This window comes from Aspergillus saccharolyticus, assembly GCF_003184585.1.
Source record: "Aspergillus saccharolyticus JOP 1030-1 unplaced genomic scaffold BP01scaffold_37, whole genome shotgun sequence".
Taxonomy (NCBI): Eukaryota; Fungi; Ascomycota; class Eurotiomycetes; order Eurotiales; family Aspergillaceae; genus Aspergillus; species Aspergillus saccharolyticus.
Window position 1 is genome coordinate 195,569 of NW_020290647.1, and position 24,371 is coordinate 219,939.

Below are 24,371 nucleotides of genomic sequence, written 5' to 3' on the forward strand. Positions count from 1 at the left end.
TCGCGAGTTGATTTCCGCTTGTTTCAGTTCGTACAATCGAAGTATGTATATCTCACATACAATACATTGTGCTTCGTACAGCTTTTTGCCTTAGGCATCGAAACAGAAATTGGGTGGATTGACAGATGAGCTTCATTCCGCCCTAGAAGTTAAAACGCGTACGCGACGCGATCAGTCTGCAGCAGATTGCTACAACATAGGTAGCTTGTGGGAGCTATTAGGTACGCTACTACCTATTTGTTATACGTTGCTGTAAAGCACCATCTCATACAATTTGTCACTCTCTCTCTTTTCTCTCTCTCACATACACACACACACATACTCTCTCTCTCCCACTTCAGCCAACTCCATTTGCACACTCTGGCATGAGCAAGGGTGATCGCATTGGGATGTGAATCTGTACATACATACGCCCAGCGTTCATCCCTCCAAATGTTGCTGCTCATGGGAAGCGCAACACTGTCTCACTCCCGATTGGTACGTCCCCATTCACATTGATCAGATCGACGAGTTTGCCATGCGAGGATTGCAGCACAGCTAAGCCGAATAGAGCGTGCGACTGTGCGTGCCAGCAACAGCCCCAAAGTGGGTTACACACGATCATGCCTGGAGCAGTACTTGGTCCCTTGCAGATTATTCCCTGGAGAGCTAGCCAACCACTTTTTGTTACAACTAGCTGGTCGGAAGATACTTCGGATATCCTGACGACTACTAATACTCTTCCTCCTACTCCTTAGTACTTACTGCTAAAAGAAATTGATACATATAGGAGCACATAGTAGGGATTTTGTTTCTTGCTGGGCAGCCGAATATCCGACCCAACGAAATGACAGAGTGTCATGGTCCGAGAAAATTTGCAAACTCACATTCATTGGAATGGCAAAGGCAAGAACCATGGGTTGGGCTTCACTCAAGATGATTCCGTAATCGGGCCAGACCAGAATCAATACTAGCGGTCAAGCAGTACCAGGGCACGCAAGTTATGACTACTAGACTTAATAGTCCACCTAGGCGACCAACAATTTACTGTCCTGTTGTGTCGGGCCCGAAAAACTGGTAGTTCCAACCACGTTCAGTAAGTTCTAGCTGTAGCTAAGTACTGTTCCAGGTGTGAACCACTTAGTAATGCTCTCTGATTGTCGCATCGAGCCGGAACAATCCATGCCTCGTCAGATACTCCCTCCCATATTATTACGGATATCAATTTGAAGTAACGACAATACATCATAGACATCTCAGAAGGAATCTTCAGCCAGGCTCTCTCCACCAGGTTATCTGGGTATCATCAAAACTGAACAAAGACGAACAAGGATAGTCTCACGGCTCTTACTAATTGGGAGACCGACAGCACCAAGCTTCAAATGATCAATCTTGCTCCTCAACCAGTAACCCATCACATCGGGCCTCTTCCTCACCAGCCGCCATATCAGTATCACAAAATTCTCCAATATCCGCTCTCCCCAGCTCATCCCCCAACAACTCAATCGTCTTTTCGTACACCTTAGCCGCTTCCATCTCCCACCTGCCAGGAATCGGATACTCATTCGTCTCCATCGCATCGTTCATCATCTCATCCTCACTCTCCTCGTCCTCTTCACTAGTATCATCAATTCCATTACCCGCGCCCTTGTCACCATCATCAAGATCCTCCTGCTCCCTCGCCTCAACAACCACAACCCGACACGTCTCTGCAATACTCTTAATACGCACTTTCTCCGTCATTGAAACCACGTTAGTCCTCCCCTCGAACCCGGGCAGCGGCACCCCAGACTCTGCATCCTCCCCCAAGAGTAGCGACGCGAATATCAAGTCCAGCTTCCGCAGCAATCGGAAAGTCGCCTTGGACGAGAACGGATAATCCGGTAGATAGGAATTGACTTGGACGGCCAACGAGATCAGGTAGGGTAATTGTAACGAGGCTAGAAAACATATCGTAGATAAGAAAGAGAGAAAAGGAAGGTTAGCCAGTAGACAAGAACGACCGCTTTCATCCACTGTTGACGAAACCTCGCCATGCCCTAAACATAAGACAACAAAAAGAAGAACGGAAGGGGGAAACTTACGAGTGCCACTAACCCACAAGACGTCCACCAAGCCTTCAAAATCTTTTGCGACTTCTTTGAAACTCTCATAACCCTTTTCCGACTCCGACTCCTGTGCTGTGCGTTGGGGACTGCCGCTGCTGCTGCTCATGCCGCCGCCTCCGTTATCACCGATAAAAGCTCCGCTGAACTTCTTGGCGTGCCGGCGACTGATAGATAAGAGCTTCTTGTCAATATACTCCAAGACCGTGGCTTCTTTAGCAGAGCCCGGACGCAAAGGGTGAGCTCGCGGTTTGGGGAGAAGCGATGGTGTCACGGTTGAGGTGGTGGGCGCCGGGCTTGGAAGGTGTGCTGCTGCTGGTGGGATGAAGCCTCCCCCTCCTTCCATCTCTCCGGCGCCTCCCTTGGGCATGGTCGCTGACAAAGATGCAGCCATGGTAGGTCGTTCAGTTTCTTCTAGCGGATTCATTAATTTCAGCGAGACAGCGATAAGCGCCTATACAGTAGCTTTGCGACAAAGCTCGCAGCAAGAAGAAAGGAAAGTAGATGCTGATCGCACAATATTGTTAAGTGAGGGGACACTCCGCGGATCTAATCTTTCGGGCGGCGTGACGTCGGGTTACTCAATGCGGTATAGCGGGGTTTCAGCTGCTTGCCAATTCTGCGATGTATTGTCCTACGGTGTTACGGAAGCTTTGCGAGAATGCAGTGCTTATCTAGTAGTTCGAAATGGCATGATTCGTCTGGCTAGTAACAACATGGTCTTTTTTCCTGCTGAGAAACGTCTATGCTTCAAGCTGTAGGTCATGTCAATCCTCTTGAAGTTGTTCTCATATTGAAGAGTTTTCCTTTGCAAGGCAGCCCAGCTGATAGTCACTGCAAGAGTCGAAAAACCCGAGCTCGTCCGTCTCAAAGAATATACTACACATTGTTCCAGACATTCGGCCAGTATTGAGTCACTTTTCACACACTATATCCGGCAAAAATATCAGTACACGTTCAAGGATATACTCATGAGGAAGAAGCCACGGTACATATTCCCGACTCTTGCTTCAGAAAGGTGAGAAGATTGAATGATGCTGGTTTTTGAAGGCATGGCAAAACATCGAGCTGCTCACTGAGTCTTGCTACTCTGGCCCCAGCGTGTTCATCATATGCATACAAAAGAAAAGGAATGCACTTCGACTTGGAGGGGAGAAGAAGAGAGCACTTACATTAAAGAGGACATTGGCCTCTATCTCAAGCCTTGATTCATCTACCTAGAACGACACCATTTTTGTAAACAAACCCGCCCTAACGCCACGCTAAACCAAGACGATGTGTAAATATTGCACCGTGGTGATCAAGGCTGAGAGACACAATCATTCAGGCTTCAAAATCAGAAGCATAACTCGTTAGCCTTTGTTCAATGAATCACCGAAAAGCATAATGACGCAAGAAGACTCACCGCAAAACTCCCCTTTCTCTTCTTCAAGTCCGCCAGCTTCCTTTTATCCTCATCAAATTTCCTCAGCAGCTCATTCTGCCTTTCCTTTCTCTTCTCCCGGGATTGGAAGCGATAGAAGTCCTCCAGACCCTCCTGCTTCTTCTTCTGCTTCTCAATCAATTCTCGAGCCTCATCCTCGTGCGCCACATCCGCCAACTTGGGTCCACTTGTCACCGTTACGAAGCCATCCTCGTCCGGCTCCTGGGCCTTGCGCGCCGCCTCCCGCTTGCGCGCCTCGGCCACCTGCTCAAACACCGTCATGAAATCATTAACCGTGCGTAGAAGCTCCCCGCGGCTAGGATACTGAGCCTGCGAATGATTGAGGTACCGCTCCAGCCCGAGGGCCGGCACGCGATCCTCGTCAAGCCCTTCCCCCCAAACAATCTTCTTAGCGCCACTACCGGCAAGCACTTTTCGCGCGGCTTTTCGAGCAGCCTTCAGACTGGCCTCCATGCTCGGCTGATCCACAAAAACCACCACGGCGTGCGCCCCGCTCTTTTGAAGCGGCCGGTCCCAGACTGCGGGAAGCGTAATATCCTCCAACTGAGACTCCAGCTCATCGGTGGTGACGCGCTTCCGCTTTTTGTTCTTGCTGACACCGCCGCCAAGTAGCGCTTGCGGAATGGCGGCCTGATTCTTCTTTGTGGAGACGGACTCGAAGTGGACGCGCTCGACTCGACCAGCTGAGAGCTGGGGGCCGAAGAGGTGGCGCAGGTGAGCCTCGGTGGTGTCGACGGGGACGTTTGCGATAAACATCGAGCGGGGAGTGTCTTTATCCGGGTTGCGAGGTTCATGAGCCCGGAGATACATGTAGTGCGTGGCAGCCTTTACAGACGAAGTCTTAGGGAGCTGCAGGGGCAGCACGGCGTATCCAGCTATCTCAAATTCTTTCTTCATCTTGGCGAGGGGAATCGGGCTATGGCTGGCTGCTAATAGCAGACTACCTGACTGTACGTGACGCGGGCCTGCAGATAGAGATCAAGGATTCAAAAGACGGTGCAGTAAAGCAGGCGAGTCTCATTCGAGATAACTTTTTTTTTTATCGGGCGGAAGATAATTTTGCACCGGCAGTTTGAAAGGCGGAGAGAAAGAACCTCGAAATCCGTCGATACATCCGAACGAATAGCAGCACAACAGACAAATAAGACGTAAGACATATATTTCCGGACATTGGAACCTTGTCTTGAAGGGAATATAGTATCAAACACTACGAGATGATGGCTTGAAAGAGATCGCAAAACATCTGACACTCCCCCATACAGTTCAACTCGTAAATAGATATCCACCTACACCTTGTCTGGATCGTTGATTCCACCATTGGTAATCAAGTACGTTGCCTCACGCTCAGGACAGTCTGCGCAGACTTAGATATAAACTGTATTGACTGAGACGAGTTAACGTACCGGGTGAGTCCTGTATCTTGGCCACTCGTTCCTCCCCGCGGCCCTTTCGAAGCAGCACTCGGGTTGTTGATGCATGCGCAAGGACATGCCCACCGACTGGCTTACGGCCATCAGCCCCAGCAAAGAGAGCGCTGGCACCCGGACCACTCTGAACTTGATTTGTCTATATCTGATAAGACTGGTTACCGGTCACTGGAATTCAGAAATAGGGCAACGAACCATTAGGACACAGACATTGAATTCTACTTGTCCAGTCATAGTTAGTCTGGCGATATGGTCTCACATACGAACCGATTGCATCCAGTTTCCATACATACCTTCAGCCATGTGGGCGAGTCTCATCAAGAATTGATTCAGTTTCTGTTGACGCTCCGCAAGCTCCCCACGTCCACAGTAATCGACGCGGAAGCAGTTCATTATACTATCAATGATTAGCAGCCGATACTCTCCGGAGGCAAACTCGCGACTCAGGGTATTTAGCAGTTCCAGCTGATGCTCGCTATTGAGAGCTCGGGCGTAAGCAATGTTTTCCTGCGTTGAGTCCGGATCAACCCCAAAGCGTTCGGCTATCTGAGCAATGCGTTCGGGCCTGAAAGTGCCTTCTGTATCGATGTATGCTACTTTGCCATTGGCCCCGCCCATTTCCTTTGGGAGCTGGGCAACAACAGACATGGTATGCGAGAGTTGAGTTTTGCCGCAACGAAACTCTCCATACACCTCACTAATACTCATGCTCTGGAAGCCCCTGCTAGGATCAGGAATTGATAGGGTCAGAAAAGCTTGCTGCTACAGCTCCCAGGCCGAAGAATCTCACCCTCCTAGGATAGAGTCAAACTGTTTGCTCCCTGTAGATATGCGAACCACCTTCTTGCGCTGGTGGCTTAGTTCCATCGCTGTCATGAAGCCAGAGGCCGAGGGCTAGTCCTTAAGTATGAGATTCACCCCTGAAATGATTTATTGGGGAATGTTCGTACCTACCAAGCATTTCTGAATGGAGTCCTTGATCTTCTCGACTTTGACTTCACTGAAGCCGCGAATCTTCAGCAATGTCCTTCGCGTCGCGCTATGGACTGACTGTAGAGGAAGTGTATAGGTGAGTACGTCGTACAGGAAGGACTGGGGTTGTGCTTACCGCCACTGTGAAGTAACCATTGGCCTTCAATTTTGTAATGTCTGCAACTCCGATTCCTGTAGGCTAGTTAGTCGCAAGAGAAATGAGCAGGGAGGTTTGAGAAGGAAACTCAAGAAAAGACCTAGGGAATACCATAAGACTGGATTGAATCGATATCGACAATGAAGGCCTGTCAAAAAGAAAGACAATTCAGTTATTGCAAAGGAAGATCAGGAAGGTCAAACCAAAAGGGAGGAGTAGGGTAACCACATCATTGTTGAATTCGTCACTTGTATCAGAGCCAGGCATGACTGCTGCCCTAAAATCAGAAGGCCCAGTGTAAAGCCCTCTGCGATAAACGAAATGATGTGTGGCAGGGGTTGCTTGTGAAGTGAATTCGAGTCGGAGATTTGGGATGAACGAAGCTTGGAAGGTAGGTGCAAGTTGCTGCAGCACATGCCAGTAGGAGACTCGAACAAGAGGATTACCGATATTACTGATCCAGCACTACTCAACACCTGTGCTTGAAACATCTTTTGAGTGTTTCTCTGTTTTAAGCTTTTTGATTCGTTTCCCAACCAACCCAACGCATATGAGAAGGATATAGTTCGAAAAGATGGACCACAAATGCCAGGTAAGTCTTTTCACTACTCGCACATCTTTAGCACACACATTCATGCTCACAAACGATTCCATCCACACCTCCTTGAAGCCTGTTTCCATACATAGAGCCGCACTTGCTTCGGTCCACCATTGTCTTTCTTACACTCAAACAAACCATCGACTCGCCTAGCCTCATTTCCTTCCTTTCTTGTCGCACTGGATTCGTGTAAGTGAGAGTACCTTCCAAACAGATCAACAGACGCCACCCGTAAGACCCTGAGCCGTGTTGAGGACCCAAGCATCAAGGGAAATCAAGACTTCGTGAAACTTTTGTTGTTCGTCGTATACATAATGGAGATTGAAATCGATGCAACCGATGGGAAGCCGCAATATATGCAGGAGAGAACATGAAAAAAGAAATAGAGAAAAGATAGGAAAAAAACAAGACCAATGTCGGCTAGCCCTAATACACAAAAGAAAAAGAATGAGAAAGGCGCCCAAAACTGGGTTTGATCGATCGCTGAATTACGCTTTAAGCGACCGCAGTGGGAGCTGCAGGTGCAACTGGGGCAGCCTCTTGGCTGGAATCAGTGCCAGTAACAGCAACAGCAGCAGGGGCGGCAGGGGCAGCAGCGTCCACAGGCTGGGGAGCGTCGCCACTGGGGCAATCACGAGAGATGTGGCCAGCCTGGGAGCACTTATAGCAAACCTTGCCCGCAGAGCTCAAAGGACCACCATTGGGGGCGGTGCAGTCACGGGAGATGTGGCCCTAACGAGATGGTTAGCCGAGAGGTTGCAGAGATTGGTAAACTGAGGGATGGGGGCTATACCAGCTTGCCGCAGGCGTAGCACTTCATGGCTTGAGCTTGGCAATCACGAGCAAAGTGGTTAGGACCACCGCACTTGTAGCAAGTGGCAGGACGAGAGTATCCGCCACGGAAGCCCGGGTTGAAGGCGCCACGAGGAGCAGCAGGGGCCCGGGGAGCACCCGTAGCAGGAACGGGGCAGTTGCGCTGGAGTGGGTCAATGAGTTGAATATCCACGCGATTGTACACACGTGAATAATAGACATACAGCAAGATGACCGGGCTGACCGCAATTGTAGCAACGGCCGTTGGCACCGTTGAGGCGAAGAGTGGGACAATCAGCCTGAACGTGGCCTACTCCCTGGCAGTTGTAGCATTGCTTGGCTAAAAAAAAAAAGACAAAAACGTTAGCATCCTCGTGCTTGATGAATCAAGAGGCCCAAACACTCTTACCCTCAGTAGTACGGGGACGCGGACAGTTGTTGGACTCATGTCCTGTGAGCGAGTCAGATATGTTGTTGGTGCGTAAATGACGTGCATCGTATAGGGCCTACCGGGCTGTTTGCCTGTGATTGTGAGATGGTGATTAGCCAACGACTACAGCAGCAAGAACCCGCCATCGGGATTTACTCACAATTGTAGCAGAGACGCTCGGTCGAGGAGCAGACCTCTACAGCAGCCTGTTAGCAAGCTATAGCTCCGGTTACACGCAATTTTCTCCATCACAACTAACCAGCGTAATGACCAATGTTGCCACACTTGTAGCAGGCTCGGCGAGACAACAACATTGCTGCAGTCCGCTTTGGTACTATGTATACTTCAATGTCCTCCCGTCAGCGGTACTGATTCATGTGTATGTGCAGTCTTCGTTGTTAAGCTGTGCGCCGGTGGTCGCAGTGAACTGGTCTGGATGCCATGCAATTTTTTTTTAGGAGTGGCAACAATTGGTTGCGGAGGTTGTAAGGCTGCGCCAAAACGGTGCATATGCGTCGCACGCGATTGCCCCTCTCAGACGCATGGTGGACAACCGGCCTTAGGCTGATGATAGACGGGAGCAACAGTCAATGCGGCCACCGGAACGCAGCAGAACAGAGGCGACAGGGAGACTCACTCTTGTTTAGATTTTTGAGAAACGGGCGACCTGCGATAAATTCTTCCGATCTAAGGCAGAACACCTGTTGAAATCATCAGTTCAAAAGACCTGAGAGGAACCGACACCGTTGACGGCTTGTTCCTTGAAAGAGTGGACTGACAAAAGCCGTGAAAAATTGTCACGGATGGAAATTTGAGAAGAGCAACACTGACCTAGCATGGGGCGCCCAGGAAAAATAGATTAATCAGATTGGGGAAGTGGCTCTGGAAGAAGACCGAGGTAAACCAAGACAATCTAGCTCGGATGGTATACAAGGCACAAAGAGGATGAGTAGAAAACTGAGCCTTGAAGGAATTCCTCAACACCAGTTAGTGTCTAAGCGATGGAGCTAAGTAAGCAAGGAAACTGAAACAGATTACCTCTGTAATGTATGGTAACGATCAGATAGATTGTCGAACAATTGTAAGGGTTCCAATTAGCTCCCGGGCTTTTCCGTGTAGTAAACATTGGCGGAAGGTCGGTCGGAGTGCAGCAGTTGAATGCTCGATCTCAGGTCCGGCAGTGTATTATCGTATGTATTCAAAGTGTATCAAGTACTGTCATTGTGTTTCCTCTATTTCCGGCGCTTGATCTACTCTCGAAGGACCAGCAGTCATCGAAGCCTCGGAAATTTCGTAAGAGAGATTTCAGGTTCGAGGCTTTGTATGCTTTGTATGCTTTGTAGCTTTGTATGCTTTGTATGCTTTGTATGCTTTGAAGGCGGAGAACAGGCTCAAGTGGGAAGAAGGAAACTATTCCGAACCCAGAGCCTAGCTGGGTTAATGATATGATGTTTACAGGCGCTTTGTGGTGGTTCATCCACCTAGCGCAAACCAAATGACAGCAGATTTACAATCAAGGCTGGTACACTGCAAATCATGCCTCCAGCTGGATACGGTTCCATGGTTCCGATCTGTATCAACGGCCGACAATGTGCATACACGTTGTAAACACACAAGAAATGTGTCCTAGGGTAGCCAGCCAGCCACACTTGCCGCAGTTGAGCTGCAATGGGAATGCTTCCATACACTCCATCTCTGTGGACCTATTTACTCCTCCTTCTCAATAACCGCTGGGGCCTTAATTTCGCGGCCTTTGAGGAATTGTAGTCCTTCACCGCCCTACAAGAGATGTGTCTTAGTCTCAGTTCGGTCGTGGAATGCATGCGCAACAGGGGATTGAATCACTTACGTAGCTGATCAATGGGGAGACTTCAACACCGCTTGCTTCACCCTCGGTGACCACAACACCACCCGCCTTCTCAATCCAGCGCTGTCCCTGGTTCATAATGTCTGCCTTGCTAGTGTCCGGGTCATCCTCGCCAGTGCCCCGAGCGTTCTTGAGCGGCGAGAATTCGTCCTCGCGGCGCACTTCAATGCACGCAAATTTTTCCAGTGGTGTCATGGGGAAGACATCGAAAACAAATTGCTCGAGCTTGACTCCGTTGGGTTTTTCCGGCTTGAAGAATTCGCCAGTCTCGATGTTGATGCAGGGAATCTTCTTGCGGGCCACGTGATGAGGCAGCTTATGGCTCCATGTCTCAATCGATTCAAAGAAACGGAAGGAATAGTAGTGGTTGACAATATTGGCCGCGCGGAACTTGAGCACGTCGGGCTGCTTGGGGTCTTTGGCCTCGGCTGTCTCCTTATCAATCTCGGAGTATTCGACGACATCAGGCTTGCCATTCTTCTGGAGAATCAAACCCACGGATTCAGTAGCGTTGCGCTTGCGAACTACCTTGGTGGCGATATCGACGTTCTTCGAGGCGGCAAAACCGATGAAGACGGGGTCTGCAACCTTCACGAGACAGTTATCGACACAGTAGGTGTGAATGTGCTCGATTCCGCGCTTGCGCATATCCTCCCTAACGCCGGAGGTGAGGAGGGCGAGATAGATACCACCATTGCCATCAGGAGCCACGGCTGCCTATGTAAAAGCGGTCAATACCGAGGATTCACTATGATTAGACCGAATCTAGCACAACATACCTTGGACTTGCTTTCCATCAGGATCTTGCCTTCGTTGGAGATACAGGGCAAGACACCTTGTTCAAAGATAACCACATTGCTCTTGTGCAAACCGAAATAGTTGTGCTGGCGGAAGAACTCCTCCGTCGGCTTGCGAGTAGGACCACTAGTCATCACATACCATGGAATGGCAGCGTCCTTTCCAGTGACATTCTTGGCCAGAAGCTGCAGCTTGGCGATGCGCTCGGCTTGGATTTGGAAGAGAGACTTGTGGCTGGGAAGGCCGATGTCGAAGCAGCCTTTAGGAGCTGAGCTACCTAGGCGTGTCCCCTGTCCACCAGCCATCAGGACGACAGCTACCTTGTTGCCCGCGACCAAATGAAGTCCTTCCTCATACCATCTCTGAATGTCGCTAGGGTCCGAATCCAAGATCGAGGCGGTGGCCAGATCAGGCAGGGGCTCCAGCGAAGCGGGACCTTCTTGGGTCTTTGGGGGGTTCAAGGCTTCGTCGGCTAATTCGTTGATTCGGTTGGGGTCGAAATTGCTCAGTTGGTGAAACAACTGAGACTTTTCTGCAGACTTCAACTCATCGACAAAGGCGAAAACGTGTCCTTGGCCAGCATCAGTATACTTCTGTTTGAGCTGCTGAAACTCTTCGAAAGATGGCTCCCGAAGAGTGTTCTCGGGATGGCTGTGAAACAAATTGGAGACGGTCTCCTTGATCGCGGCGGCAGCCATGGTGATAGTGATACTTCAAGGAGAAAGATCAAAGGGCGATGAAGGCAAAATCGGAAGAAGGAGTAATGGTAATAGTAGAATGGGAGGAGAGAACAAGGACACGGACTGGAGAGAGAGAGAGGTGGAAAAAAAGTTGTTATGAGCGCGGGGAAGAATTGGGAAGGGGAGGGAAAGGAGGGGGAGGGGGAGGGGGAGGGGGAGGGAAAGATCGGCCCTTAAGAAGCAACAACGGAACCATACCTAGTTGAGTGCCTACCTAGTTATAACATACGTCACGTATTCTCGTACTATGTACAACTAGTCGGACAACCAAACAAACAAGGCTGGAGGAAACCAATAATTCTTGACTATGCCGTGAGTCCGTACTGTTCTGCAGGACCGTCACTGACCGCCAGAAAGACCCCTGGTTTCAGGGGATCGATCATCTTCACTAGGATTATTTTTAGACAGACTAGCTAGGATCAGAGAGACGAGGAAGGGGCCAGGGTGGATAGCACAACCAATCTCTGGTGGGGGGCGGGGCACACCGTCATCCATGGTATACTGTACCTAGGCTGTAGTGACTACTGTTACGTACTAAGCAGTTATTCCATGGAGCCAACACAGTCAGTTCTCACGCTCGAATAAGATCGCGAAGGCCTATGTCTATGCAACCGTTCCGATGTTCTTTATGGTGATCAGTGCAGTCGGGCGAGAGGTCATTTGTGAAATGAACGACCTTGGACCCCCTGCATGGTAGTTCTCATGCTTCGCCCGCGAGCGTGAAACGCATCATACAAAAAGTCTCAGGGTATGGGTAATTTGGTATACGTGGTTTCATAGCCATGAGGGTTCTTTGTCTCGTCTCCTTTGATCACCGGCGTCGACGATCCCGATACCTGTCATCACGACGTTCATAGCGCCGGTCGCCGTACGAATCTTTCCGCACTGGACTCCAGCTGTGCGATCGATCTCGGTGGCGGCTACGGTGGAGTTCTCGCCGGGGGCTTCGACTAGCTCGTCTATAACGGCGCTCGTCCCGTTGAGGGCTTCGGCTGTATGACCTATCGCGACGAGGAGCTGACTGGTGTCCAGACTCTCTCTTGTCAAAAACCATGGAATATTCCCCCCGGCGACGTGTATTGACGTGGTCAGCTGTTCGGTACTGGCGTTTCTGCTCCAGTCCAGCTACACCCCCGAACCCACCCCGCTGACCGGTGCGCTTGGTAATGGTTGCATTTCGCCAACTTTCTGATAATTTTGATACCTAGTGTAGCAAGTGGTCAGCAGCAGCGTCCGGCGAGGGTTACAAGGACTGCTTACACTCTGCGAGAAATCGACATGAATACGGTGGTCGTCAATCAGAACACCCTGCATCTTGAAGTAGGCCTGTTCGCAGTCCTTCTGATTCTCGAATTCGATGAATGCATACTGTAGACTGTCACCAGTACGTTTGTCTCGAATCACTTCACATGAGATAATCGGCCCGAAGCGACTGAAGATTAAGTTCAGGTCCTCATCTAGAGTCATATCATGGTCAGAGTTGAATCAAACAGTGAATATTGTATGCGTACCTTGAGTGACTGGGTTCAACTTGCAGACAAACAGCACATTCTCTGGAGGCTTTACCTCGGCAAACGGAAGGTCGCCTACCATTTCCAAAGTCAACGCCTGCGCTCTGGCTTCCCGTTCCCGTCGTAGCTTCTCCAATGCCTCTTCGTCCATGTTATCATCCAGGTCTTCGTCATCTGCAATTCTCACCGTCGCCAATTGTGCCTGTGAAGGCACAGGGCTTTCCGTTGGCTCCACTAACCCAGGAGGGTCATTGAAAGGATCATCGAGAATCACAGTATGACGGATCCTAATATCCTTAAGCGGCCTGCCGCGATCATCAATAAAGGCTTCATTCACCTTCTCCAACACATCAAACCCCTCTACCACCTTGCCAAAAATTACAGCCTTGCCGTCTAAGTAGTCCAGATTCTCGCCGAGGGTGACAATGAATTGACTAGCGGCAATGCGTAGATCTGGATCGTTGGGAGAAGGAACAGTCGCCATGCTCACAGTCCCTCGCTCGTCGTGTCTTAGTTTGGGAGGGATTGGGAGCGAGAAGGTTCGCTGGGAGGGACCCTGTAATAGGCCCCAGATCGAGGAACCGCCATCGCTTTCTTTGGCGTCCGGTCCCAGAGGGTCACCAGTTTGGAAGGTGAAATTTCTCTGGACACTGTGCACAGGCGAGAAGTTATAATACTTGACTTTGCAGAGCTTCAAAAAGCTATAGTGGGAGACCATAGATAGCTTAGTTTTCGTTCAGCCACTCGCCTTGTATGCGCGTAGAAGAAGAAGATGATGACAAGAACACCAGCATTAAGACGACAGGGAAAGACAGGAAGGGATACGTACTTTTCACAAGCCTTCGGCGACTCATTGACCAACAAATCAATGACAATGTCGCCAAGAGAGGTTTCTAGCAGCACACTCATGGCGGAATCCTGGGTTCCCGGCAGCTGCGGGTGATATCGCGAGGATCGACAGTGCGTAAGACAGAAACTGAAAAAGCGCGTTGAGCAAAACAGGAACCAAAGAAAAGCAGGGATGAACTGACTGACTCTAGACTCCTTGCAAAAGAGCCAGAAATAGTTGTTGGGGTTGGTGAAGTGGGGGGGGGGCGGCTGGTGGTTGATGGTGGTGAAGCTGCCAGAAAGAAGGGAACGAGAAAGAAATGGATGGAGGGTTAGTGGTCCGTAACTACTCCGTAGTAGTTACAATAATGCGGAGCCGCTGGGCTGCGTGCGTGCCGCCCAGCCTAGTCCTACATGAGTCGACGTCGTCGATCGCTGTTCGATTGCCTGCTTACAGTAACTATACACACTACACAGTATACCTCGCAGAGTGATTAATTATGCACTAACTATGCACTGTATGCAGTAAGTAAATTTACAGACTTCAGAGTTCAATGAAATAGAACATTGAACTAAAATGATTAGTTTTAGTTCAAACCTCCCCCCAGTCCTCGGGGACGCAACTGCTTGCTTGCTTCCAGCACGCCACCAAAGTTCTTCACTATCCTTTCCCCTTTCCCCCTTACTCTTCTCTCCCCGACCTACTTCCTTTGTCACCTGAGTGACAGCGACTTGATACGAAGTAGTCATGGTCATACAAGCCCCAAGCCCCGTAAGAAGCACTCACTGTTGACTAGATCATTTCGGACGTTTTTGAACATGCTCTTACTCTCGGATGGTTGTTCCGGTGCCTCTCTCGTGTAAACGCCGTGACTTTGGAACCAGAAGCCGGATATCTTCCGAGAAACCCCGTTGGACGACCAATTTAGGGGCAGGCTAGGAGATACTACTAGGTAACTTACCTCCTGTAAGTGACTACTTAGTAATTCTTAACTTCTTGCACTAGGCCTGGGCCCGAGATCCAGCTGCCAAATTGAACTACAAGAACTATTTGTCGTTTGTTTTCGTTTCTTACCGGCGATCTGGTTGCTCAAATCGGTCGGCAACTTATCCTTAATTACAGCTCCCGATCGAGTACGGAGTACGAGCACGACGAGTATTGTTCCCGGTGCGTTGTGCCCCATCGGCCTCATCCATCTCTGGCGTCAAGACGCAGAAGTGCTGTTTGTCTATCAGACAACGTCTGGAAGATGGCTCCAGCTTGTTGTGTGCTCAAATCATCAGAGATCTTTCTCGGTTCTCCATGGGGAATGAACGCCCCCTCCCAACGCTCGAAGACTCACTTACCCGGTGCAAGTTTCACCAGAGGCATTGAGCCTAACGGGCGGTCTCCTGCAGCTGGGTCCCAACAGCTATTCAATAACCCCGTTGATACTTTCACACATATGACAGCACGACTGATCCGATTAGGAAAGACACGTGGTGCTCACTGGACATGGATTGTAACTAATCCCTTTACCTCAGGAATGATCCTAACCAACATCGACGATTCCCCGTAACGCTTGGAACCAATGCGATCCCAGCATGGATGTGAGAAGTCTCACTGGGTCTTGGTATCCTTGTGGCTGGTCCTATTGCCAATGACAGCTTTCTGATCCAACCACTTGACGGATCATAGCTCCGAATGGAAGATACTTTGATCACAAAGCCTTTTCTCAATCATTGGGACTTTGGCTCAATCCCTTTCTATCCTTTATTTCGATCGCTGTCTCTTAATTACCTTTTCTTCGTCACATTTCTTTTCTACCTTGTCATCACCCCATGTACACTACCAGCCAATCATCGAGGAGTTTATAACTAGTCTACCTTCCTCAAGCCTTATCAGGCAGATGGATCACGTTTCGTGACTGATCGCGATCTCGATCTTACTTGAGAGAACGACACTAGCATTTTAGCTCAGCCATCTACTTCTCACGCATTGCCTGCACCAAAGCTACTGCCATGGCCGCGAATGGATCAATTCCGATCTAGACCAATCGCTGTGTGAAAGAGCTGCAGGTTCGAGCACAAGCAGATGTCGACAAGGCCCCATCATTCAGCGACAATGTGCACCCGGACTCGTGCCCCTGACCTTCCTGCATAGTTAACCGATTTTTTTTGCCCCACAGTCCAGGTCAACCCTCGTTGCGTTGCAAAAGCTCCTTCATTTCATCTTATTCGTTCTCGGACTGCTTTAGATCGTCTTCTGCCCTCCCCTTTTTTGAGGCTGTCTAAATTACTCTGCGCCAGGTTTGTTGCTCTCGCTCACTTGGCACTCCTCTACATATCTCACGAGCAGAGTTAGGGAAAGCCAAGCCTTGCAGGTCTTAGAGCAGATCCAGACCCAGACTGGCGATCTTCTTTTGATGGTACTATTGCTGGCCGCATTGATCCATAATGTCATGTCAGGGCTCCGCTCACTCATTCGGGCTTGGCGGTTGAGCCACATTGACCCGCTGCTAGAGCACAGCCAATTTTGGGACCCAGTCATCGCTCTGGGCTGTTGCCCTGGGGCATAGCAGCTAAGCTTTCCGAGACATCAGTGCCATATTTGCAGTTTCGTGCAGTCTGATTGTATCCTGCTCTAGTCAAGTCGAGCTTCTTTCAACTCAAGTCCCTTCCTGCTGAAGCTGCTCGTGAACCGCTGCCGATCCTATCTGAGCTGGTGTGTCTGTCAAAAGTACCAGTCAAGATTAGACTGCCCAGAGGACTTTGTTTGTTGCTTTGGAAATAGACCTCATCCGGCCAATGGGCTTTGCATACAGACCATTGTTCTAGCAAAGAGCAAACATTTACACGCTAGTTGCTTCCGCCTTCCGGTCAATAGCTTGGTATTCGCGCTGATGATGCTCATGCAAACGTAGGCGGTGGCTGTCCGCTCTTTGAGACTGCCCTGGCTGGTCGTTTCTGACGCAGGGTCCTATCACTGGCAAAGAATGTCATCATTCAGAGACATGGACCGGTATTGGAAGCAACACATGCGGAGTTCACCTCAGCGGCTATTGGCTGAGTCCGACCCTGGAGATCTCTGTCTGCCCAGCTTGAAGTGATAGGTCTGACTGTGGTTTTCTATCAGGCCATTTCCACAAGCGGTGCAACGTTACTCCTTGTGAAACTGAACCTTCCTAAAACGCCGGCGTATTCTGTCTCTCTGCTCATCATCGCCATCTTATGGGGACCAGACCTGGACTCTCAACACAGTGTCACTCTTTGGTTGTGCTTTTGTCTTATGATTTTATTTTCAATCCTTTGCCTGAATGAGATGCAGGACGGTTGATTGCATGTCGTCCTTTTCTGGCCTGGTACAACCACAGAAGGAAACGGGTATCAAATTGGCCACCGTCTTTCGAATAGGGAACGACCTAATTCCCTTTTCAGCTCGAGGGGCATTGTCAGGTGAAGCCTTTGGTCGGTCTGAAATCTGCCAGCCAGCAGCCATTTTCCCCTAAATAATAAAATAAGGCCTTGCGCGGACAAAAAAAAAAGGAAAACGAAAAAGAAAATAAAGGAAAAGAAAAGCAGAATGAAGAAGGGCCAGGCTCTCCTCCAGGAAACACTACGCATCCCTAACACATGGACTTAAATCTGGCCTTGCTTCCGGCTAGAGCCCGCCCATCCTTCCTAGTTCCTTTCTCAATACTCGGAGGTAGAACGGATGTCTCAATTGCGACTATCCCTGATTCACGGACCTTTTTATGCTCCTTGGTAACCTTCTGAGAAGCTTCTCAACCCTTGAACCTGTCTTGAATAAATGTGAGTCTCGGATTCGGGCACACCATGTTTTCACCTACGCTGATGGATGAAGTAATGGCTCACTCTATCTACGTTCCGGACGACGACGTGGGCTTCGACTCACAATCCAAGCGAGATGTATTATCGATATCTACGCACGCCGGGCGAGGCGATAGCTACCAGGACATGGTTGATAGAGCTGGATGCCAGAGCCCTAGTCCCGAGGTAGACAGCAAAAGCCGAAACTCAACACGCCGACGCATTCAAGTAGCAGTAAGTTGTACCCTTTTTATGTTGTTCCGCTTCACTTTCTCGTTTGGTGAAAAGAACTCAATGGCTCATAATTTCTCAGTGTAACCGTTGTCGAAAAAGGAAAATCAAATGTAGTGGCGATAACGGCGATGGGCAAGGCTGTACAAATTGCCGCAACTCTGGAAACGCCAATTGTCAATTCTTAAGAGTGAGTTTGGCCGTCGCCTAGTTTCAGACTGGTTACCAGCTTACACTGCCGCAGGTCAATTCTTCGATGATGCAGCCGAGAGGTACTTGGCCATACCCTTCGGCGAATGCTACAATATCACCATCTCACAGACACGGACATTATGCACAGTCAAACGCATTGAAGACGGTGGCTTCTACGCCACCGAATGCTTCTAATATGCGTGTATCTCCTTTCCCTCGGGGATCTGGCTATGGTTCTGGGCCAAATGAGTCTACACTGCCTTTCAGTCGACAATTGTGTGGTATTGATCATGCTGTCCACTACGAGGAGGATTCCGATATGTACAGCCCTCAGTCTTCCGGATACATGGACTCTGGGGCACCGCAAGCTGTGATTGCAGATTATTGTGGTCTCACATGGAGTCCCAAGCCTTGGAGCTCTAATGTGTACCTTGGCCGAAGCCCTAGCCCAACAATGTTCGCAGAAAAGGAAGGCAGCAGTTCCTTTCCTCAACCCCCATTTTCATACATATTCTCAGGACCTCCGAATCAGATAACTGATGGCCCACCGATCGTACCAACAATGAGCACTGCTTCCGTCGAGGGACAAGGCGTCGATCGGACGCTTCCCAACCCTACGAGTCGGACTCAAGGTTCACAATGTCCTGCTGATTTTTCTTTCACGCCAGAAGCTCTTACATTCTCCGACACCCTCGAACACAGGACAGGAGCTGGTTGGAATTACAAATACATCGGCCCCAGCGATATCCTTTCCTCGGTCCAACGTTTATCGAACGAAGTTTTAAGCGGCAGTTCCATTGAACGAGCAAGGACGAGTGTGCAAGACATGGCCTTTGGGACACCTTTGCTCACTACCATTGGTGCTCATTCTGCTTTGGCCTCGTCCGCTGTACTGCCGGCTGGATTGGAGACGGCTACCTCGAGCGACGAATTTTGTGCCAGTAGCACCGGTCGGACCACACGACCCTTGTCGCAAGATGATCTTGCCGTGGCCGGCTCTGACGTCTACGTATACAGTAGCAGTGAAAGAAGGGATAAACACTCATACAAGACGGATGAACCGGCATCAGTACTCATGAGTGGGTTGCCTTACACACGCCCGGGGCCGGGGCTCTATGGGCCACCGATAACCACCTCGCCAGTCTGTCACCCTGATACAGTAATTTACCCGGCCCCGGTTCCACCGCTACATCACCCCAGCGATTTTTAGAGATCTATTTTCGGAGAAGGGCGGTTCATATAAGTGCGTTATCAGAAATGAACAGGCGGTAGCCGTCAGCGAGAACATTGATACGTGACACAACAACCTGAGAACTGAAACAAAGGGCGTCGGGCTCGGCTCAACGGTTCTTGGCATTCTCACCTATGATTTTCTATCAATGGAGGGTCGACTGGTGGACTGAGGACATTGTCATTACATGGAATGGCAAGGTCTGCCACTCCCTTGCCCTTGCCTCTATTGGTAATCTCAGCCTGTGCAGACAATGTGTAGGGCTCTTTGTTACATTACAACCCCCAAGAGTGCGAGAAGAAAGGAAGAGAAAAGCATGTTACACTAATACTAGGGCCTGTGATGGATTTGTGATTCCCAGGGCTTGCTTGGTGTTGGGTTGAGTTGGAATCTTGTTTTTTTATTTTCTTTTTATCTATTTCATGTTTCTCTCTCATTTTTCTTTTTTTTTCTTTGGCTTGTGACTGACTGGCAGGACTGAAACGGGTTCATCCTTTCATTACCTGGTTACTTTTTGGTTGGTTCTCTTTCAATTGCTTTAGGGTGGCTACAATCTTGTATCCTGTACCGAGTAGATCTCGTCCCTTCCAACCGGAGGAGGACTTAATGTTGTGATTGACGCATTTTCTCTTTGGTTTTATCCACATCATTCTGACTATCCAAAGAGTGGCGGAAGGGTAATGTACTTATCAGCCTGGTTGAAGGGGTTACACTGCTGGTAACCTTCTAAGATGATAGTTAATCTATATACAATACTCCAACTACCCCCAAATCCCAACTACAACTCCTACTCCGCCCTCTCGGATCTTCTTCCGCTCGCAAGACAAGCAAGAACGCCAATTTAGAGAGGGCCCGTGCTTTTACCTTTGCCAACAGATGCCTTGTGCACCCAGGGGCTCTCAGACAGACAGACACGGGGCAGGTAAGTTGTCAAGCTAGACCGAGATCTTGTAACCCTCGCTCGAGCTCGGACCATCGTAACTCGTTGGTCTTTTCCCCTCTCCTTCGTCCTCCCTGCATGTAACTCGAAGCTGGAGCGTTGAAGGGTGCAGGCATCATCCGGGGGGAAGTGGGATCTTTTCCATGCTGCGGTCTCAGAGTGGTACTTGGTCAGAGACGTTATTGCCCAGTCCTCGGATACACGGACGGAAACGGGCATTCATTATGAGGCTCTCGATGGAAAGTCAAGTCCACACTCTCGGAGCTCAGCTTTGCCCCGCTCGTCTACGAACTGGATTGGAGCTTTGCGTACGGTCCAACAACAATAAGGGTGGGGTGGGTGTCAAGCAACTTGAACATGATACAGGGAGCTGTGGGCTTGATCAAGGCAATCGGTCGATAAGGGTGCGATAAGATGTATACGAGGTAGCGCAATGGGAATCAAGGTTGAATCATCAGGTCTGACATTCAAAAGGATCGATGAAAGGATTTCTGGGGAAGAGAATGGCGAGTGAATCCGGGGCAATCCGACGAGCAGGGCCGAGTGAAAGCAAAGAAAAGTATCAATTTTATCTCTTTTGTTTTTTTTTTGTGAAGAATTCCGACCCATGTGATATTTTCCCCCAATAAGAATAAGCCCAAGCGGTCTCCAAGTCTGATTTGATATTGAAGTTCCCTGTCATCGAATTCATGGTTTCATATTGTAGATATGAAGGATTGGCGGTGGCCGCCCATGAGAAATAAAAAATTGTAAACGCCCTCCACACACAACCAATACATTCATATCCACCAGGGTTCATCTTCTGAAGGCAGATTGTGGGTCATCCGACAAGTGGAATAACCCAAACCTTCCCAGTCATCAAGCTCAGCCCGTGGCCGCGTCGTCCGTCTGGGACCGATAAGTGCATCCGACTGCGTGTCCTAAGACGAAAAAGCGAATCCAGCGAGCAACTATTTGTTTCCCCCTTCCATATTTTCACCAATAAACGTAAAAACAGAGAACTTTCAACCGAATCGATCCGCTTAGTTCTTGTTCTTCTTGGGACCCTTGACCTTCTCGGTACCGCGGAACTTCTTGGAGCGGTTCTTCCGTTGCTTGCCTGGAGGGGTGTAAGTAGAGGATACGGTGCGGGAGTGATGAAAACACAAGGAAGAACGTACGCTGCTGTCTGCTGGGCTTCTCGATCTTGGTGGCGGCACCGATGCGAACCAGACGGTAGTGGGGCTCGAACTTCTTCAGGGCCTCCTGGGAGTCGTAGACCAGAGCAAATCCAGTGCTCTTACCGCCACCGTACTGCGTGCGGAAACCGAAGACGGAGACCTGGTCCTTGTTGGCCTTGTACAGGTCGGCGAGCTTGTCGCGGAGTTCGTCCTTGGAGACGTTGGCGCGGTTGGGGTGGAGGACATCCCTGTGTGCAGAATATCAGCCTCTGCCGTGGTTATGCAAAATTTGTCGTCCTGCCCGGAGGTTCCCTCTCAAGTGATTTTTCAGTCGATCATTATTTTTCTTCTTGCCCCAACACGTTCAAATGCACATTTGAACGGTATATATTCCCCGCAGAATATTTCTGGAGCATTTCCCTTCGCATTGCGGGTCGTATTATGCCTTGTGCTTTCCATCTGGTCGACCTTATACTCGTTCTGTCGTATCTTCTCGTGCGAAAATCCCTTTCTCTTTTCTCTCGATTCTTCCTCCGGGCATCTTCCGGGCATCCTCCGGGCAGTAGCATCGGGGGAAAGCTTACACGACCATCTGCTTGCGAGCAAGCAGGGGGTTGCGGATGAACTTGCGAGTCCGCAGGGTAACGGGAGCGTCGGCCATGGTTGGAAGTTGACAGCGAAGGAATCTGCGGATGCGACAAGAGGCAGAAGGGAGGGCAGATTAAGGAGGGCGCGGGTTGTCGAAGTCGCTATCAAGTCGGGTCGGGGGCTTCGAAATGCGGCGTTCAATTCAATTTTGGTCTCGTTGTGCACAAGTTGGCTGTGGGCTCGGCTAGACGACCCTAGGCCTGACCGGGATTAGTGCTACTGCCCTGCCGACTATGCCTGATGTGCTCTAGCGTCTTTTAATGCCCGATAAGCCAAGCTGATTCAGCATTTGTTTCTTATCGGCTCTCACTTATCTGTACTCCGTACGGCAAGTAGTAAGTACTTCGTAATTTGCAGCATTTCAAAATCCAGCCTCCTCCTCCTCATCATCATCATCACCACCACCATGATGTCCTCTTCTCCCTCTCTTGACCGTCTGGTCTCGCAATATTACCAACAAGTTGAACTTCCCTCACTCTCCCTTCCCGCTGAAGATGCGACTCTTCTCCACCCCATCACCCAACATGCCCTCTACAACCGCATGTTCAACGATTCCGACCCCGCCCTCTGGCCGCTTCCCCCAGCCCACTATCGTATGCGCGTGCTCAAGCTGATCATTGCGCGCCTCGAGCAAGCACTCACCAATCCGGAGGAGGATGTATGAACCCTATCTGTATGATATGATCTATTTCAGTTATCATTACCGACCATCCCATCTCCCCTCCTCCACTCTCTGCCCATACCCCCTCACCAGTGTCATTTGCTATTTGCTACCGAACACGGACTCAACAATACAATCTCTTTCCTTCTAGGAAATCAACGACGAACTTCTAGAAACATGGGGCACTCTTCTCACGCAGCCCAAGCTTCCGGCCATTGAACAAGCTCAACAACTCACCTACATTAAATACACTGCCCCGCATTCCAGCTCTTCCTCTACACTCGAGCCGACACCACAGGTACAACAACCACAAGACTCCCCGCGAACAACCATCACTTCCGAGTCCCGCGGTCTGATCCTTTCCTCTGGCACTACGGGTTTCCGCACCTGGGAAGCCGCTCTGCATCTGGGAACGTACCTCGCGACGGACTCGACCGCTGCCCGCTCCCTGATCCAGGGCAAGCGGGTGATCGAACTCGGCGCCGGGACAGGTTTTCTCGCCATGTTCTGCGCGCAACATCTCCGGCCGAAATTCGTAGTCACAACTGATCGTGAGCTGGCCCTGATAGAGCAGATCCAGGATTGTGCCGGTCGCAATGGACTGTACGACACGCCAGGCAAGTTCACGGCGGGGATCTGGGAGTGGGGCACGCGATTGGATCTTCCCGGCTTCAACGATGCCACCGCGGGTGGTTGTTCCTCGGACAGAGAGGAGGAGGGGGATCCACCGGCCGGCGACGCAAAGGATGAAGCAACGGGTCTCAACTTTGATGTCGCTTTGGGAGCCGATTTGGTATGTTTCCTTCTACACCCTCTCCTTTCCTTGTCTCCTCCGGCTATTGATCGCTTCTCTTTCCCCTCCTTCCCTAAGGGGCGTTCGGTCTTATCATTTTTCAATGTTTGATCGACACAAGCGCTGGCCACCTTAACTTTGATCCGACTGACAATGTCTACCAGATCTACGACGTTGACCTCATTCCCCTTCTGGTCGCTACCATTGGGGACCTCTTCACCAACTATGGCCTCCAGCAATTTGTCATCTCTGCGACCCTGCGGAACGAGAATACGTTCCGGACGTTCTTAACAGCCTGTGGTGCGTGGTTCCCTTACGTATTCCATTGTTCTCTTCTTTTTCTCTGCAATTCGCTCGGCACGCTGTTCAGTCCCAGGTTAACGAGTCATACTTTCTGTAGAAGCTCAAGGCTTTACTGTCGAGCAGATCCCCTTCACCTCGCGTCCCGAGGCAGAGCAGACGGGATTTTACCATTCCACGGCGATTCCGATCCACATATACCGGATCACAAGATCGACAGTCTAACTATTGTTTTCCTTGGGGAGCACAAGTCGAAACACAATCTCGATCGAGATTGGATAACCCTCAATCTATACTAACAGCTCGCTGACGGAATCGCCCGCTTACATTGACCTCTATCGTCTTCTTTGCCCATCATAACCCAGCATCATATGGTATTGCAGTCATGATCTCGTATTGCTGACAGTATGTATATCTATCTTCATAGAGGGGACACTCTTGTCAGAAAATGAATATTTGTGTATAAAAACCTTCTTGTTAAAAATCAGTGCTGTTCTGTATGCGGTAAATGAGATAGTCTCTAACTTCCTGGGTATCATGTCTATCAGAACGGATGAGAAAAAAGAGCCTCGGGCAAAGAACAAGAGGCTAAATAACGGTTCGAGAACATATGAAGAATTCATAGAAGAAAGTTAACTGGATCGATCAGTGTATGTGCTGCTGCTTCCAGCGGAGGAATTGGGTACCGCTCAAATATGGTGGGGTTGGATGAAGTAGCGAAAGCGAGTTATATTAG

General features: G+C 49.9%; 8 protein-coding genes across 8 annotated transcripts; 2 read left to right on the forward strand and 6 right to left on the reverse strand.

Moving 5' to 3' along the window:
- Positions 1-1,130: 1,130 nt before the first annotated feature.
- Positions 1,131-2,690, reverse strand: BP01DRAFT_359641 (general transcription factor IIH subunit TFB6 family). Its single transcript, XM_025575735.1, has 2 exons — positions 2,064-2,690; positions 1,131-1,919 (listed from the first exon to the last, which is right to left on the reverse strand). Exons 1-2 carry the CDS (start codon positions 2,476-2,478, stop codon positions 1,366-1,368), a joined length of 969 nt encoding a protein of 322 aa, XP_025428180.1. The 5' UTR covers positions 2,479-2,690; the 3' UTR covers positions 1,131-1,365.
- A 757-nt stretch (positions 2,691-3,447) lies between these two features.
- On the reverse strand, positions 3,448-4,425 carry BP01DRAFT_394428 (putative ribosomal small subunit assembly protein; the record flags this gene model as incomplete). The annotated part of the gene is made up of 1 exon (XM_025578321.1): positions 3,448-4,425. One exon carries the CDS (start codon positions 4,423-4,425, stop codon positions 3,448-3,450), a length of 978 nt encoding a protein of 325 aa, XP_025428181.1.
- Positions 4,426-7,609: 3,184 nt separating this feature from the next.
- BP01DRAFT_359646 (uncharacterized protein) lies at positions 7,610-8,597 on the reverse strand. Its single transcript, XM_025575736.1, has 5 exons — positions 8,563-8,597; positions 8,185-8,489; positions 8,086-8,121; positions 7,905-8,017; positions 7,610-7,835 (listed from the first exon to the last, which is right to left on the reverse strand). The coding sequence occupies exons 2-5, from the start codon at positions 8,237-8,239 to the stop codon at positions 7,806-7,808; spliced, it is 234 nt and encodes a 77-aa protein (XP_025428182.1). The 5' UTR covers positions 8,240-8,489; positions 8,563-8,597; the 3' UTR covers positions 7,610-7,805.
- Positions 8,598-9,632: 1,035 nt separating this feature from the next.
- Positions 9,633-11,288, reverse strand: BP01DRAFT_376433 (UDP-N-acetylglucosamine diphosphorylase; the record flags this gene model as incomplete). The annotated part of the gene is made up of 3 exons (XM_025576951.1): positions 9,633-9,704; positions 9,775-10,509; positions 10,572-11,288. 3 exons carry the CDS (start codon positions 11,286-11,288, stop codon positions 9,633-9,635), a joined length of 1,524 nt encoding a protein of 507 aa, XP_025428183.1.
- An 853-nt stretch (positions 11,289-12,141) lies between these two features.
- Positions 12,142-13,750, reverse strand: BP01DRAFT_376434 (peptidyl-prolyl cis-trans isomerase-like 4; the record flags this gene model as incomplete). The annotated part of the gene is made up of 4 exons (XM_025576952.1): positions 12,142-12,534; positions 12,591-12,787; positions 12,842-13,542; positions 13,671-13,750. 4 exons carry the CDS (start codon positions 13,748-13,750, stop codon positions 12,142-12,144), a joined length of 1,371 nt encoding a protein of 456 aa, XP_025428184.1.
- Positions 13,751-17,379: 3,629 nt separating this feature from the next.
- BP01DRAFT_139289 (uncharacterized protein) lies at positions 17,380-19,260 on the forward strand. The gene is made up of 3 exons (XM_025570543.1): positions 17,380-17,713; positions 17,793-17,900; positions 17,955-19,260. Exons 1-3 carry the CDS (start codon positions 17,486-17,488, stop codon positions 19,110-19,112), a joined length of 1,494 nt encoding a protein of 497 aa, XP_025428185.1. The 5' UTR covers positions 17,380-17,485; the 3' UTR covers positions 19,113-19,260.
- Positions 19,261-20,820: 1,560 nt separating this feature from the next.
- BP01DRAFT_359651 (40S ribosomal protein eS24) lies at positions 20,821-21,938 on the reverse strand. The gene is made up of 3 exons (XM_025575737.1): positions 21,818-21,938; positions 21,234-21,481; positions 20,821-21,172 (listed from the first exon to the last, which is right to left on the reverse strand). The coding sequence occupies exons 1-3, from the start codon at positions 21,892-21,894 to the stop codon at positions 21,096-21,098; spliced, it is 402 nt and encodes a 133-aa protein (XP_025428186.1). The 5' UTR covers positions 21,895-21,938; the 3' UTR covers positions 20,821-21,095.
- Positions 21,939-22,287: 349 nt separating this feature from the next.
- Positions 22,288-24,067, forward strand: BP01DRAFT_425763 (protein-lysine N-methyltransferase; the record flags this gene model as incomplete). The annotated part of the gene is made up of 4 exons (XM_025579765.1): positions 22,288-22,539; positions 22,694-23,335; positions 23,500-23,635; positions 23,736-24,067. The coding sequence occupies 4 exons, from the start codon at positions 22,288-22,290 to the stop codon at positions 23,858-23,860; spliced, it is 1,155 nt and encodes a 384-aa protein (XP_025428187.1). The 3' UTR covers positions 23,861-24,067.
- Between the last annotated feature and the right edge of the window lie 304 nt (positions 24,068-24,371).